Genomic DNA, 17,311 nt, shown 5'->3' with positions numbered 1-17,311 from the left:
GCAACACCAACATAATGCAGAGAAAAGGTCTTTCCATTCAAACAAGCAATTATCATGCTCATGCTGAGCATACATGTGCTCCTTCTTTATGCTATTTTTGCTTTCCTGAATACATTACCTATTCAACAAATCCATTTCCAGAGTGTGGTGACCCAGGTTATCAGTGTTTACATGCTGTTGTATTGATCCAAGGCCATGGCAAGATGCAGTAGTAATGGAGTAATGGACTGGTTTTAATGTAGTAAGTTGGACCAGGCTTCACCAGCTTCCATACACACAATACGCTCATTTCTGCATTTCCACTGACCTGCAAGGTTACACACACTCCATTACTCTCCGCAGACACTGGCATATGAGCTATACGTACACACACACACACACACACACACACACACACACACACACACAAAAAAATGTTCTGCCTCCACCATGCTATTTCTCTTTTTATCCACCGCTTACACCTCTCTCCCAGCTTCTTTCCCTCCGCCTCACTCCCGTTTGAGGAATCATGGTAAAAATGCTCTACTCCCTTCTCATGCATGTTATGCTCCCTTGCAGCAGTGTGCCTGCACTCTGTTTGATGTGGGAGTTGGGGTGGGGGGGGGGGGGGGGGGGGGGGGGGCAAAGCTAAGGGCACAAGGTTACAATTAAAAAACAAGAACATGGGTGAAAAGGGATGGAGAGTGTAGTAGTAGTGGAGTGGCCCACTGGAGAGCAGCGCTACCTGATCAATACAAATGCAAGATCTAAATTATTTAGACAGGCCTCTAACACCCCTCTCTCCCTCGCTTGCGGAACGCAACAGACGGATGAGCCAATCATATGAGATCAGATCAGATCCAATCACCTGTGGGGGTACTTCACACACACACACACACACACACACACGCACACACACACACACACACACACCTAAGGGAGGAGGCTAGCGGCCTTTGATGGTAGCCTTTAAAATTCTTGTCCATACTTCATTTCTGAGTACTTTGCTGAGGGGATGAGGAGCCACGAGGAGGGAATGGGGGTGAACTTTATAACCAACGCTCTCATCCAACACATTATCAGGTTCTGTGTGTACACACACTGTGTGTGCACCTGTGTATACTTTGTTCATGAGCAAACACACCAGGTGTTAGGCACAGTTCATCCAAACATCTGGACTGAATTTTAGGCTTTTCCAACCGTAAGACTTTCAAGAGGCCAAGAGCTTTACAACCAAACAAGATTTTTAGAGAAGGACATACATGAAACTGCCTTTCAGGCCTCTTCAAAACAGGAGGCGTTTGCTGAAAATAACTGTATGTGTCTCTGAAAGAGGTATTTTCAATCAATCAATGCACACAACTTTAATTGCCAGGTTATTATTGTTGGAGGGGTTAGGGTGGTGGAAGAGTAAAATGTGCAGTTTGCAGCTGTTTATATGTTGAGGAGCCTGAGCACTCTCTAGCAGGTGCATCTTGGCTGACCTACAGGTACTCTTGGGTACTCTGGATCCCTCCCTTAAACTCCGCATCCGGACATCCACATGCATGCTCTTGGACAAGTCCGGTTTCAGTAGTTGCATGTTCACCTAGTTTAGAAAAAACACTCATTACACTTCATGCATAGCACTCACACCCACATGCACACGCTCATACTTTATACTTGAACACACCACAGAGCACATCCCTTGGCCCTCAGCCGACATGTAATATTGATGATGCAATGTGGTATGCCTCATTACAGACACACACAACCGTGCTCCTACTCAACTATTGATGGGCCGTGGGCTTTCTTCACTTTCTCTGGATCCACCAGGAGTGATGTTGAGGCACAAAGTACCAGCCCACCACACAAGCCAACAAAACACACACTCTTTGCTGACAAGTCTCTCAGAGCTTTAGCAGACACAGACAGAATATACATGGTGATGACTAATCAGTGATGGGAAATTAATTTTCCATGACAATCCATTGAGCAAATATACGATCAAAAATAATTGCCGGCAAATTAATATGTTTTTTCCATCCAGGTTTATCCATGAGCAGAACGGGATGCTACTTTTTTGTCCTCTCAAACTCTCATTTATTTGATATATGTTTCAGCTAGAATTTTCAAACTTCTTCTTACCAACTGGCAATCAAGATTTATGCTATTAACAGAGTGGATCACCTCACCCTGAATGTTGTAAAATCATCCTCAACATGAGACAAACATGGTACTATAGGAAGTTAGGGAACAGATGTTTAAAATCAACTACGAGAGTACGGTTTTACACTGGTCCCAAAGAGGTATGCCGTTGCCTGTAGAAATGAATGTACCTTTTTTTTCTGGTTGTTTCTTTCTTTCTTCATAGTACGTGCAGTGAGCGAGCAGCCATGATTGATAGATGGTTTTGGCCAATTCCGCAAACAGAAAGCAGGTCTATTAAACAGTGAAAAACAGACCAAAGTGTTGCGCACTGTGCGCTCGGGCAGCAATCATATTAGGGACTTGAAAAATAGGGCCCAGAAGTATCCTAAAAGCATTTGTAATGTCTCGCTTCAGGTACAGCAAAGCATGGTCGGCACTGTGGTTGGCAATGCTTAGCGACATGAGCTCATTCTTAGAAAACATCATGGCGAGGGAATAGGCTGGAGCTGGACAGGAAGTCTGAGAGCTTTGAGAGAAGACCTGATCTATGTCACAGCCGAGACAACTTGCCTTTTAAGTCTCTGTATGGTTGGCACGGCCTGAACCGATCCTTTCTGCTCTTTGTGTACAAACACACCCACCACACCCACATTCATAACCTTTACTTTCCTAAAAACAAGTCTCAGAAAACACTTGGAAAGTCCCCAAGACTGAAAAGACGTGGCTACTACAGAAAGAGGTTCTGACAAGATTGGATTTGGTAGCACTCACTTTGCACTCACTTAAGCACTCACAGACACACAAAAAACATAGTGTGCACTGTTGCATGATTACAACATACGGTAGAACGAGCCTAGAGTGAGTCAAATTATTTGAAATGCAAGACACTTCAAAAGAGATACTGTAACAGAAAGTATTATCAATGAAATCCCCTTTTTTTTTAATCAAGTTAATTTACGAGGACACCCTTTTTGTTTCCAAATGGATGGAGGTTTTCCTGGCAACAATCTGGATAAAGATAGCCGACCATCTGACCCATATCCCACTGGCAGACACACGTGCCCCAGAGAGGACCAGGAAATAGAGACCAGACCATGGGGAAGCTATAATTCCATCTGTTTCCGTGGCCATGCCAGTCTCGGGGTGCTACTACACTCTGAGCTTCCTGAAATGGTTCAAACCATCAGTCACCTGAGCGTGACACTTTGAAGGATAAGCCACTATTTCCTCCATAGAGAAGGGAAAGACAGGCCCTTTAAAGTACAGGAAGATGCAGAGAAACTGAAAGCATGAATGTCTCTCTGCAGTTTCAGAAGATTGTGTGGGAAGTGTGTTTCTGCACATATATGTGTCATGTGGTGTTCTAGTCAGGTCTTAGAGGCATCATTCCATTGCGTAACCTTCTGGCACCATCCTGGCCTGCTGGCACTGCCATCTGCTGCTGTGAAACACTAGATCACAGACAACCTATCAGCCACTGAGCTTCTACAGGTCTGCTTAACTGCAACATCTCTAACATATTTTGCATGAAAGCAATTCATCTCCGGGGACCAGTTTACAGGTCCTTTCATGATCACTGCCAGAGATAATAATGCGCAGCCTATTCTTGTTCTTAGTCCAATTTGATGAGGTTCTCCTCTGTTTACTAACGAGGTGAGTCGAAGCCTTACTGCCTGCCTAACTTGGCTTCACCCCTGCAACAGCAGTGGAGAAAAACAGGAGTGAAGAGGCAGTTCTGTCACAAACATCCTGTTCCTCACACATAATCTGCTTCTGAATCACACTTCATTGTGCTGCTCTCATGCCATGCAATGTACGTGTGTGTCCGTTTACATTCATATGAGCGTGCATGTCACATGCTTGAGCACAAACAAGCACAGGTGTGTAAGTTTATAACTTCCGAAGTCTCCAGAGTATTGTAGTTCTTATGCTTTGCAGAAATGTTCTTTCCTTTTGTTATGATTTCTGGGATATAGCACCATTTGCATTCATATCTGCAAGTAATCTAACAGTTAGATCATTCTGCACACAGTCTTAGTGATGTGCCAAAAGGTCAAAATTTGATTTACAAGGAAGGTCCCACCCAATTATGAAGGCACATCCACTAATCGACAAGGCCAAATCAGAACATTTCTTCATAGTTTCTAACTGAACATTACATGTTCAGAAGAAGCCCATCCCGTTGGGACATCTCAAAGGCTATTCTCTTTACCTGTGAGGGGCTTTGATAGCAAATCATCTCTCTGGGCTTTAAACATTATTCATTGGTTCATTGTACAGAGGCCTCAAACAGCATGCAGAGCCCATACTGATCTCTGCTATGAAACTCTAAATGGGTTTTGATAATCTACAGTTCTGTTATATGGACGTTGTCTTCATCAATCTTGATGAAATCTGGATAGAATGAGGGGGAAAAGGGTAAGAATATCTACTGTACATATAAGACGAAAAGACCACTGGATAAGAAACGAGCCGAGGCCCAAAGCAACAGCATCCTGCATAATTACTAATTTAAGAGAGCAATTAGCATAAAGGAAATATAATTCAGAATAAGATGCATAATTGGTGGTTGCTGTAAAGGGTTACATTGTAATAAGGTTCAGGAACACCATGATTCTTTCCCTCTGTCGCTTGGTGACTGCCAGGACTGGAGAGTGAGCTGTCCTTCTGATCAACACCATGTGTTCTGTAGACGGAGAAAAGGCTTGAGCCATCCAGCCCTGACAAGCAAAGTATCTTCCTTTACTTATCAGAGCCATACTGAGCATGCTAAAACACAATGAAAAGCCAAGGTGTTCAACAGGAGAATACAAACTATTTAAATCTAAACGCAGGTTACGGAGGACAAGTCGCTGTCTACGGCTTTGCCTGCCGAGACAAAATCAAAGGAATGTAGGAAAACACTGGAAGCCCAGTCAGCCTCAAAAACTGGGGTCAGACCCAAACCACAACTCCTTACAAGGGGCAGAGATGCACAACACACACACACACACACACACACACACACACACACACACACACACACACACACACACACATCTATGACAAGCTCAACGACACTAAACACATCCATCCACATGTGTAATGAGACACACGTCAACACCACATTCAATTGCACAGAAAAACTCCCTCAAACAGAGACAAACACACTGAGCCAACCAGCTGTGAAAGTACGCACAGATAACATTCAGACATTGGACATGGACTGACACTGTTGCATAACTCTCTTTCCATCTCACCTGCTCCATTGGGAGCTGTTCTGATGGGAAACAGGAAGGAGGTAATAAGGGCCAAGTTGTCAACGACAGCCTATATAACCCCACTGGCTGCCATGTCCCTCTCAAGGACACCAGGCTACTTAGCCTAAGTGACCTTCACCCCCTTGTCACAGCTGGTCTGTCCCCCACCTCCCACCCCAAACTGCTTCACAACTGAGCGAACCATGACCGGAAGGCATCTGTCAAAAGAGAGCTTGAGACTTTGGACAAGGCTCTGAGAAGGCCACAGTCACTGAGGGCCAGACGACCATGTCAACAAAAGTGACACTACCCGGCTACAGAAGTCATATCTTTTGAACAACCACGCATTACCCACACAATGTTGAATTAAAAGATGCAATTTTACAAGTGGAGAGGGGATCTTTGTTAGCCAAAGCCAGCCCTGACCTGACCTGATTGTTGGAGTTCTCCAGCACAATGACTCAAGTGCTAAGAATCAAAAAGTTCCCTGCATCTTATGTTTTGGAAACCTGTCCCACAGGTCATCAGATAGTGCAGTATTTATCAGAGTATCTGATAAGTATAGTGTACAAGCTGATACCTCAATAATGTGATTGATCCAAGGAAGGAGGAAAGCTAGAACGTTTGATAAAAATAAATACAAATCTTTGTGTTTTTAATTATTTGACCTTCATTGAAACAAGTATCTCAATCTCCAACATTTAATTAATTCCATTACATTTCAAAAGCACAACAGTCTTTAAATCTTTAATCACGTCCTAAGGGACACCAAACTTTACAAATAGCCTGAAAAAGTGTATACTTTATTTTCTTATTGTATTTAAAAAAATATATATTTTTTTTTAAACAGTCCTGCTTTTTTTGCTGAATTTCCACCTCTTTATTTCAAACATTGCATATTCCAGGCTCACTAAGGTTGAAGAGATGAAAGAGAATAAGTGAGTAAGTTAGCACCAGGTGCACCCGCCCTCATCTTAGCCGTCCTCATGGGCTGACACTTCAAACTGCAGTTTTTATCAGAGTATCAATCTGGACTTTTGAATTGTTTCAGCCTCGGGAAAAGTAAAAGACATGGTGCTGATTTCATGTTATGTTTGCAATTATTGTTAGTGAGAGTAACAACAATGTTGAGACAGCGATACGGTTTCGCATGGAAATCATTATCACCAAAAGGACGGAAACTTGAAATGAAATATATATTTGCATGCTTTTAAGATGACCCACACAATTAGTGTGCAAATAAGTCCATCCCAGAAACGTCTGGACACATTTCCTTTTTGCAAAACCAGAGAGCTGCTCGGCCTATTAGCACCTACTACTGTACACGCATGCATATGTGCACATAGGAGCACATACACACAGCACAAAGGCAGGCTCAAGCTGCCGACAGTATTACAGACTGACAGCAGTAACATGTCCCCACTATCACAGTTATAATAGCTCTAATATGAATAACGGAATTGTCACTTTACACAGGGGATCACTTTACATCCCCCCTCCGTTCGTCCTTTTCAGCATCTCTTCCACACCCTCTTTACTCTCTCCTGCTTAAACAATGTGTTAATCATTACAGCACTTCTGTGTATCTGCATAGTTAGGGGACTATATACCATAAAGGGACCCATTATATATATTAAAATCAAAAACAGGTACAATGTAATGCATTACATAATCATAAATTGTGTAAATATATCAACTTTCAAAACAATTAAAAGAATGTAAAAGTATGTAAAATAACCCTATGCCTTTAGAGAGTAAAGAGCAATGGACCATGCCATTCGGTCTCATTTAGCTTGCCACAGAAAACATCTACAGGTCTCTCTTTGATCCTCCAAAATACACAATTGCACACAAATGCAGTTGCAAGACAACATGAAAATTGTTATTCAGAAAGTACATTTCAGTCCTCAATCTTCAAGCAATCTAGAGTTTGGCAACTTCTTTAAAAGGACTGAAAGACGTCCTGGGAGTTGGAAAGGAAGGCAGGATATTGTGCCTCACTATTTTGCTCTCCGCTCCCTGCTCTTTCTTGGCGTGAAAATTACAGATTATGGCCAACTAAGTAAAAAAGTACTGACATTAGTCAAAGTCTGACATGCCTCCATAGCTTTTGGGTATGAATGTTTGGGTGGAAGGAAAGTGACACAGTGGTGTGGAGGGGGGGCTCTATAGAGCAGAGGGGAAAGATTGATTTCTAATTAACAAGCTGGTTGCAGTAATGAAAAACTAGATGGTCTCCACTGGCAGTGGATCAATGGGGAGCATTTCCCTTGACATCCAGTCTTAATCACACCAGCTCAGCCTGGTAAGAATGCACTCATTGCTGTAATTAACACTGTCACGCTCCCTCCATCACCCATCTCTCATCTCCACCTCTTTTCTGTTTTAACCTCTACCTCAGACCTCTGCTTTCACTCGATAGCAAGGATCACTCCGTGACTATCACTCTGTATCGTCTGCTGCCAAGACAATGTGATATGTGCACATAACAAACTGTGTTGAGTCATTGTGTTGTGTCTACCTTAGAGCTAGGAAAATGCTGAGGTGTTTTTAACAGCTGGTCTCCTTTCACATTCTCTGTCCCCATGAAAGTGAGCACTGAGCGGCAGAAAGACAGCTCCAACTTCCTTTTTGGAAGGAAAAGGGAAGTCAAAGAGAGACATCAGTCTAAAGACAGAGACACTGTCCTTTACGTTGGATGGACGCAGTCAGACTCCCTCGAATAGTGAGGCACAAAGGTGAAGTCTCACTTCTTCTTGTTCTGAATTCCAGTTGCCGATCACTCCCTGACATGCAATCAAACACCTGGTCCACTAAGGTGTAAGACATGCTGCTTCTCTGGGTACAGCTTGGTAGGAACAGACTTTTACATTTTTTTATTGATGACATGGGACAGGTAACAGTAAGCTTGCCTTTCAACAATCTTTCTGATAAAGCCTCAAAAGCAAGATAAATGTACTAATCTGTATTGGGAGAATCTCTGTGGACGTTCTAATCCGGAGTCAGAGCTCACTGGTGTCACGTAGACCTGTGGGGGCTGGAGGTTTGATATGTGGGATTTCACAACAGAGCATTAGGGGAATGAGGTATTTCCAGGGGCCCTGTTAACACTAACCCCCTCACCCATGCTGTCACTTTAGGCAGCAATATATGTGAGCTCGTGCATGTGTGCGGATGTGTAATCTGCCTCTGCCAGCCTGCCGTGTCTCTGTGGGCAGACTGGGCCTGGTTGTTTGAAGGAGGCTGGAGCTGAATGGGGGGTAGAGCCGGGGCTAATCCGCCCGAGCCAACCGACGTGTGCCCAGCACCCAGCGTGTTGCACCATGCTGCCTCCTCTGTAGTGGGTCCATTGGAGCGCTACAAGGCCCTCTGAATGCTATCAGCACAGACGACACACTGCCCCCCAAGCAGGGATTAAAGCGCTCTCAATGAAGCCGCCAGGAGGAGGATCCAGAGCAAGAGGAGGAGAAGAAGGAGGAGGAGGTACACAACCCTCCAACAGGAGCTCCTTTCTCTAAAAGGAAGAGGCCATAGGCAAAGCTGACACGCTAATCAGCAGCGGCTGGGAAACCACCCCATGAGAACAACACGTCCAGCACGAAGGATGGGGAGGAGGGAAGAAAGGTTTAAAAAGGATCCATCACTTTTCAAAATCCGGCTTAGAGCCACTTGGTACTCCTTAAGGAGAATGAACACTGGTCCATTGTCATGAGGTAGATTGGGATGGGGACATTAGCATGAGTTTGCATAGACACACGAAGCTCTGAATGTTGTATGAGGACCTGGTATTTAGGCTTTCTGTGATAATAATAAAAAACAACAACAACCTTTGTAATTATGTTTACAACCTGTTTGTAAGTTGAAAGTAAACATCAAAGGGGCAGAGGAAAAGAGGGGGAACTGTAATGTGCCAACAAAAAATAACTCAAATAGACTGTAGAACGGTGCTTCCCTTGTGTTTTCGATTGGAAAACTTAGGCAGTAAATACACTGTGGTTGGGATTCATCCTCACACCCGCAGGGTCTAGAGCATGTTGTGTGGGCTTTGTGAGCTGGGGTTGTTTCTCACTGTGCTTTACCATAGGGACTGATACATATACAATGTCTTAAATACAGAATTCCTCATCAAACTTAATCTTCAGCAACAACAGGAATGTGAGTGAGTAACCAACAAAAATGCTACCAAAAGCTTTGTGCTTCAGGCGTGGAAAAACTAATAATGACACTGTATTTTTGGCAGTTCACGTTTGCTGAAGTTATGCCAGGAGTGGAATCTTTGTTGGTGCTACTGCTGTTGAAAACTTAAACCTCCAGACACAAGGGAAACACAGCAAGCAAGTACATAGACGGACAGCAGGAGCCTAGCATCTGCACACCCCAGCTTGTATTATCAACAGAGAGAGGCACTCCAAAATCAGGCAAACCCCCAAAAGGCAAGCACACACTCCAACATCCTGAAAATACTTACGCCCACTCGTCTGCCCACTCAAAAAAGTTACTGAAAACACAGCTCACAATTGCTTGTTAAGAGCTTTCTTGTTTTGGCTTTTGAATATAAATCCGCTGAGGAAATTGAAAATAAAAAATGCAAGCGCTCATTGCCGCTTGCCCAGATAAGACTGGCACAGGCTCACACCTCTGCCTGGCAGGGATCCACTCACTGCCTTCATTTTTAGCTCTTTCCGCCACACCTGGCACCACGCTGGCATCGCTCTGGCACCAGCCTGGCATAGGCTAACAATGTCACTGTTATCCGAGGTGATTCTCCGTTCTCTGATGCAGCAAATCAATTTTCCACAAATGTAGCGCATAGGTGACATCTGGGCCATCTCAACTATCTCAGCTTCAAATTCTCCAGAGCTGCTGCGGCTCACTGCCTCTTTATGAGGAAATACAAAAGGCAGAGACACATCACACGAGTGCGTCCCTGCAAGTTTTCTGTAGCATCAGTAATGTCATAGGTTTATGCAGTATTTTATAATAGCTAGAGCATGTTCCTGTGACACAGCCACTTAGCCCCTGACAGGAGGAAAATAGTAATCTCCTGTTCATGTTATCATGTCATATTCTGTTGTAACATCGACACAAAGAATTGTAATAGCCCGCTGATCATGACATTTGTGTTTAGCCAGCGTAACATCTGACCTGTCTCTATGTCATGATGGATCACCCACTAAGAGCTGAGTGCAGTGTGCATGGCCAAGCGTGCATTTGTGACAAAGAGAAGATTCCCAATGAATATCCATTCTCATTTCTCGCCCATCTGCTCCTTCTTATAAAAAGGAAACTGGCATATCTCGGTAGATACAATGCTCTTTAAATGGTCCATCATTCAATGTCCACAAAGACAGAACACCCAAACACACCCAGCAAGCCCTTACAAACAGTAATACACTTGACACACTTCCCTCTACTCAGTGAAGTGACCTAGTCAGACACAGCAGCAGGAGGCAGAGAGGCTGAAGAGCTGGGAAGCTAATGAATGCACAGGTTTGGACCACTTGAGAGTGCTCATGCTATCTGCGTTTGGCCTTTCCTTTGCTCACAAGAGATACAGATTAAACCATTAGCCTCTATCCCTGTATTCCTCATTCACTCTTGCCTCCTTTTTCAGTGTCCCTATTCCCCTAAACTGGATGTCTGCATGAAAACTAGGCCAGTCTTTTGATGGTTCACTGACCAATGCCTGCTGCACCGGAAGAAAAACTCAAGAGTTTCCTTGGTCTTTTAAATAGATAAATATGAAATGCTACAGCTGAACAGATACGTCAAGGAGAACTAGACTGGTGGACGGGAAAAGTAGGGACACCGGCCAAATCTAATCACTCGGTATGAACAGAGCTCCAAGCAATGCAGCACTGACAAGAAGCGGTCAGAGGTCAGAAAGCAGACCCGTAACGGTCCCTTTCGAGGTTAAGTGCTGCAGAAGGCGATGATGACATCCGACGGGCTGCTGAAGTCACAGCAGATTGATGCTATTTTAGTATTCAATCTACGACTCGACTGCGAGTTTCTGAAGACTTGAAGATGGGCCCTGTGTTTCCATGGGGTCTCACTGTGGCATTGCTGATGTGACCCTGTATATGGCGAGATAATACCTGCTTTCCTCCAGGCTTACCGGGGCCCTGTGTTTGTGACTTTCACTTTGACATGACTGACTTGTTGTTCTACAGACATCGGTCAACAGCACATTCACATGAAAAAAAAAATCTCCCCCAACCACGACAAGTAATCAACTTTGCAGATAGATAATGGTCTCTTTCCCATTGCAAGGCACATTGACTTGTTTCTGGTGGGTGGCAGGAGCGCAGCTGAAGTAATTGACAATGTCTAATCTGATAGGTTATCCTGCAGAGCTGATGGCATTTCGTGGGGATGAATTTATCTCCAAGTTCCCATTAAGAATGTCATTTAGTGGCACCGTCCAAATCTCCTTGAAATGTTGATTGTTTCTCGGGACTCTTCAATCATTTGCACATGAAGAGGTCCATGGAACCGGGACTGCTGTAGGGACCATTGACAGATTAACAATGTCCATTTCAGGCTGTACTGTTAACTAGTTCTCTAAGCAGCTCTCTTGTTCTACCCTCTGTCCCTTTCCCTCGCACCACCGTTTCTCCTCCTGTTTTTCTATTGAGGCACTGTGGTCGGCACACACCGCTGAAGCTTTCAACAGTGCGACGATAGTGAGAGGGAGAGCCATGCTGCCTACCTGAACCGTCATGCCTCAGCAGGGTCTTGTGTAATTCAGTGCTTTACACTGACATCAATAACCCTGCATATAGTGCAAATATATATGCAAATATGAATACTGCCAACACAAGCACTCACTTAAGCTTTTCACCAGACAGAACACTGGGTTCTATTCGAACAAACATGCAGTGTACTTGAAGCCACCGTCATAATAAACACAACAGTAGCTTTAATCTAATGCACACACATATCACTATAAACTTGGATGAAATCGAAAGAAAAAAAATTGTTCAAATTCTTCGACACACAAAAGACACTCAATCAACCTCACTGGCCCAATTTCTGCTCATGCACCTCCATTTTTCCGGCTAATCTCTACGGACTTGCAGAGGACACCGCGCTGCCATTCCATTCCTTCACAAATCTCTTCTATTGTGCTTTCTAATTATACTGCAGAACCCCGTAGATTGGTGTCCCCTCTGCTCATGATTTGAACCAAATGTGCTTTACTGGAAAGGCCATGCTTTATGATACTAAAACCTTCTAAATCTAAATTCGTCTTTGGAGGAATTTTGCCTCTTCCTGTTTTCCCACTGCTGCGTCACCCTCGCTTCTTGAACACCGTCGTTCATCTGTGGAAATGAGCATGTAATGTTTTCAAAGAAGAAGGACCAGAAATAACAGGAGTGAAAAACAGCACTCTGATTGACTGTGTTTAGAAACAGAGCTCTGGGTTTTTGTGTTCTGACGCTGCTTCCTATAAACACGCGGCTGCTGTATGGAGAACGTCTCACATTCCCACAGCAGTTAAAAGAGGTCAAAGACAACATTTATGAAACGCTTTGACATTATTGAAATAAAGGACTGCTTCCTGAGTGTAGAAAAAGTGGTTCAAAAGGGCCGTTTGATTATTTAGAAGACGCGATCAAATCCCAGTGTGACCTCAGGTCATTTTCTCTCTCCTCTGAACGATAAGGCGTGGGGCAGTGTGTGTGTGTGTGTGTGTGTGTGTGTGTGTGTGTGTGTGTGTGTGTGAGAGTGTCAGTGTGTGACACTTGGTCTGCATTTGTCTGGTACGAGGATTGACCCGAGAGTCTGAATGGAAGCGCACAAATCTTTTCATTTCCCCTCGTTCGGTTTCCCGGCCGTTCAGAGTGTCTCTACAGTTTTTCTGTTTCCATTTTGTCCACTATGACCCTGCCAATACACCCACCCTCTCAAACATTTAACATAGAGAGTAGCGCAACCTCTTTTGGTCATTTCATTCTGATAGCTAAACACAGTAATCTCGTCTACAACACACACACACACACACACACACACACACACACACACACACACACACACACACACACACACACACACACAAACACAGAGTACCCTGCCCACGCATGGTCTTATCACTCAAAAGCAACAGAGAAGCGAGAGGCAGTGAGGTCAGGTCAGAAACCCAATTACTGTACGACAATTCTGCCGCAAAGAATCTTCCTCTGGCTCTGCACCGAATACTGAGGTGGGTCTCGGAGACACTCACCTCCTGTCTCTTTAAGAAGGGGTCATTTATCTCTTTTCTTTTTCTGACTTTACCTCCCTCCACTAACAAGCTCTCTCCTTTGCGCTCTTTCTTCAGTTTTCTTTTCTACAGCCGTTCAACAACCACACGGCCAGCATCTCTAATGCTTTTCCGCCCACCATTTCCACAGCTCTTTCAATGGTTAGATCACACGTTGCTTTTAGAAGATTAAACCAAATGTAATCCAAAACTAAAGCCCAGAGAGCACATAGAAAGCAATGAAACATTTTATTTTTTTGTGTGCGCAAACCAAATACAAGAAGCATCGGCAAAAATGGCACAAACACTTCCCTTGCCTTTTCCTTCACACCACCAGAATATGTGATTTACTGTTTCTTTCTATCTTTTTCTCTTATTCTGCTCTCAGCAGGCAGATACATGTCCACCCTCAATCTAACACCTGTACATGTATATATAGCCCTGAAAAAACGCCCAATTCTTGCCACAATGAGCCTGGCTGTGACTGTGGTAAGAACATGAAAAGACGGATATAATCATGAAGGTTTGAAAAGATGAGAGAGAAGTGGAAAAGAGAGACAGGGACTGGGATTGCTCCTTGTTGCACAACTAAGCACACAGACAGCCACGTTTTCACTTGCTCACTTGCCATTCATCCTTCAATCTCCATACAAACTCATTCAAAACCCTGGAAATTTAACAATGAGGGGCCATCATGTGCCAAAACATGGAACGGGGAAAAAAAGTGAGCAGCTTGGAACCCTGTCATTTTTTCGTGCAAGCCGGTATCTTATCTGCTCAATCCTCTCATCGTCAGTTAAATCTCCCCCAACTCCATCCGATCCCAGCCGTGGCCCTATTTAAATCTCTCCCTCCTCCCCGTCCACCACATTTCTAATGCTAATTATTTAAACCTCTCCGTGCGCTCTATCCCTCCCATCCACCAGCTAGTTATTCAAATCTCTCCCCACCCGCTCTCCCTACAAGCCCGGCCCCAGTTAAAAGGTGCTTGACTGAAGCGTTGATCCGGGCTGTTATTTTCAGACAGAGAATAATACTGCTTCTTCTAGACTTCTCTCCTTTCTTGCTCTGTTTTCCTGGCCTTCTCATATCCTTTTCTTTCTATATACAATTACACAAACTCTGCTGCACAGCACGTTTTTTGAAATTAAGAGGTTTATTTGCCATGATAATGGATTTGTTAACAGTGAAAGGACATTGTATTACATTATATCCTCTGCCATATCAAATTAGATAAAAAATACAACAAACACGGGGTTAAGAAAATATATTGGCAACGTACACACAATGTGTGTGTGTATATTTAGGAAGTTAGATCTAATTAGTAATAAATAAAATGTATATTTAACTCTAAGTGAAGAAGATAGCTGCATGGGAATGTGACCTCAGACCGTCTGTGGTGGCCTGTGCGGGTCACTGTCCCCAGTGTTAAGTGAGTGGCGGAGCAATGATGACACAGTCTGGGAGGTCAGAGGGGATCATTTTTCCAGGACCAGGTGCCAGCACATCAGTGTGGGAAAGGGGACATTAATCTCTGTCCCCTCTTACACGCTACACCTGGTTTACTGATTTCTAAATCTTTATTTCAGAGCTTTCTATGGTCCTCCGTTTGTTCATTCGCACTCGCCGTTTTTTTTCTCTCTCTCTCTCTATCTCTCTCTCTCTCTCCCTCTCTCTCTCTCTCTCTCTCTCATTCAGTTGAAGGGATATCTCACTGTTAGTCCTGTGGAGAAACCACCTACACATGGAGCATCAGGATCACAGCTCAGTGAAACACCAAAGCTGCTCACGGCACTGAACAGGAGTCCCACTCAGCATCACTACTTATTACAGTTACATAAATGCTGGTTTCCAACAACAGCCACCCCACACACACTGCACCCTCCCAACTGCACACACCACAGCGGTTCCTCATATGCGACGCAGAACACCTGCAAGTGAAATGTATTCACTGTACTCGCATGTGTGGAATTCTTGATCATGAAGTTGTTTTTATCTCTTTAATGTGAAATGTACTTCACATTAGTTGAGGCATAATAACAATTTTAGCACATTTCAGCAATGTCTATTCAACAAGAAAATATCTAGAATTTTAAAGTTAATTTCTTTCACAAGAGGAAAACTATTTTCAGTAATACAAAAATGCATTGTATTTTCTCAACCAATTAAAATTACAAATCAGATAAATTTAACACGTTCCTTCTGGATGCGATTCAACACACACATTGCTAAAACAATAGATCCTATTCTCTTCAACGTGTAGCAAAAAGAAAGTGGACGCCCGAAAGTGCTCACCTTGGTACTCCTGTCCAGGGGTGTAGGCGATGGGGTTGCCCGTAATCTGGAGGGTGAGTAGCACCTCTCCCCCACCTTCTGCCACCCCGGTTCCCTCCAGCTCCCCATGGTGGGTGCACAGGAAGAAGAAGGGGTTGAAACGGGGGTAGAAGCTTGCAGGGGGCGCCCCGAAATCCATGCTGCTCCCCAAGACTAGGGCCAGCAGGGCACAGCCTAAGGCACCCCCGAGAGAGGCCCGCGCCATGGCCATCTGCCCTCACCAAGCGAGGGACTGAGTGAGTGGTGACGGTGGATGGAGAGTTGAGGAGAGTGATGAGTGGGAGCGAGGAAGGCACAGGTAGAGTTCCAGAGGACCTGCTTTTTGGAGTCCACGAATGAGTCGAAAGTCCAAAAGTGCGTGCGTGAGAATAAGTGCGTCTGTGTGTGTTTGTATGTGCAATATTTATGTGTGTGAGTGTGTGGGCTTTGCCGTCAGGAAAACTGTCCAGCTCTGTTCTTCTGCTTCCTCTCCCTGTCCTACCTTCAATCTCGGGGAGTTCAGAGCTTCGCCTGTGCTGTCCTGCTCCGGCGTTTAAATACCTCACCCCCTCCCTCTGTTTCCCTCTCTCCTCCCACCCTCCCTCCCTCTCTCTGTCTCTCTCTCGCTCTAACACCAGCTCCACGCGTGCTGTATGCGCTGTACGAGACGGCCTCCCTCCTCTCTCTCATCCAGCTCTTCTCTCCTCCCTCTTCTTGGCCAGTCTATCACTCTGCCTTTTCCTTAATCTTTTCCTCCCCCCTCTCTCTTCTCTCCTTCTCTTTACCTCTTACTAAACCACTGTGTTACTCCACATTACACTCCTGTATCCCTCTCCTGAGACCTTGGCTGTCTTATCTCTATGCATCTGTTAGTTTCTTCATCCCTAACCAGCTCACTGACATATCCCTTTCACTCTCCTCTCTTTCCTTTGTCTTTTTGCTCGTCCACCAGACTGTCTCCTCCTCTCCCACCCACTATCACACCTCTTTTCTCCCTCCCTCTTCCGCTCTCTTCACCTCCCTCTTCCTCCTTGTGTCTCTCTGCCTCTCTCCCACTTAGTCCCCCTCCCCTCTTTCAATCTCCCTCTTTTTCCAACCCTGTATCTCACTCTCTTCTCTCGTCCTCAGAAGCACTCCGATTTGTTTTTCTTCGTCTCTACTGTTGCTTTTTTCATGGGTTTTCCATCAGAATCTTCTTTTCCACAGGATTCTCCAACTTTTTTCTCCCTGTCAGAGCAGCATGCGCTGCCTCTCTGCTCTAGATCAACCCACCACTACAGTGCAGACACCGGGCATAATGCTGCTCTCTCTCCCCCACCAGCCTCTGCTCCAGCTCAACAAATGATGGATAAGTATATCTCTCCAACAACACCCTGTACACACACCCCCTTCTCGCTCTCTCCTA

The 17,311-nt window shown here is 44.6% G+C and overlaps 1 protein-coding gene across 1 annotated transcript in view; it reads right to left on the bottom strand.

The window, feature by feature from the left end:
- reln (reelin) overlaps positions 1-16,138 on the bottom strand; it is a gene marked incomplete at both ends in the record, with an annotated part of 87,679 nt that extends 71,541 nt beyond the window's left edge. The window contains one exon of the mRNA XM_079223044.1: positions 15,889-16,138. Within this exon, the coding sequence (XP_079079170.1) occupies positions 15,889-16,138 (250 nt within the window). The remainder of the gene's footprint in view (positions 1-15,888) is intronic.
- Between the last annotated feature and the right edge of the window lie 1,173 nt (positions 16,139-17,311).

Source organism: Taurulus bubalis, assembly GCF_910589615.1.
Source record: "Taurulus bubalis genome assembly, chromosome: 9".
In the NCBI taxonomy this organism is placed as follows: Eukaryota; Metazoa; Chordata; class Actinopteri; order Perciformes; family Cottidae; genus Taurulus; species Taurulus bubalis.
Note: the sequence above shows the minus strand (reverse complement) of the source record. Positions and strands in the feature narration are given on the sequence as shown.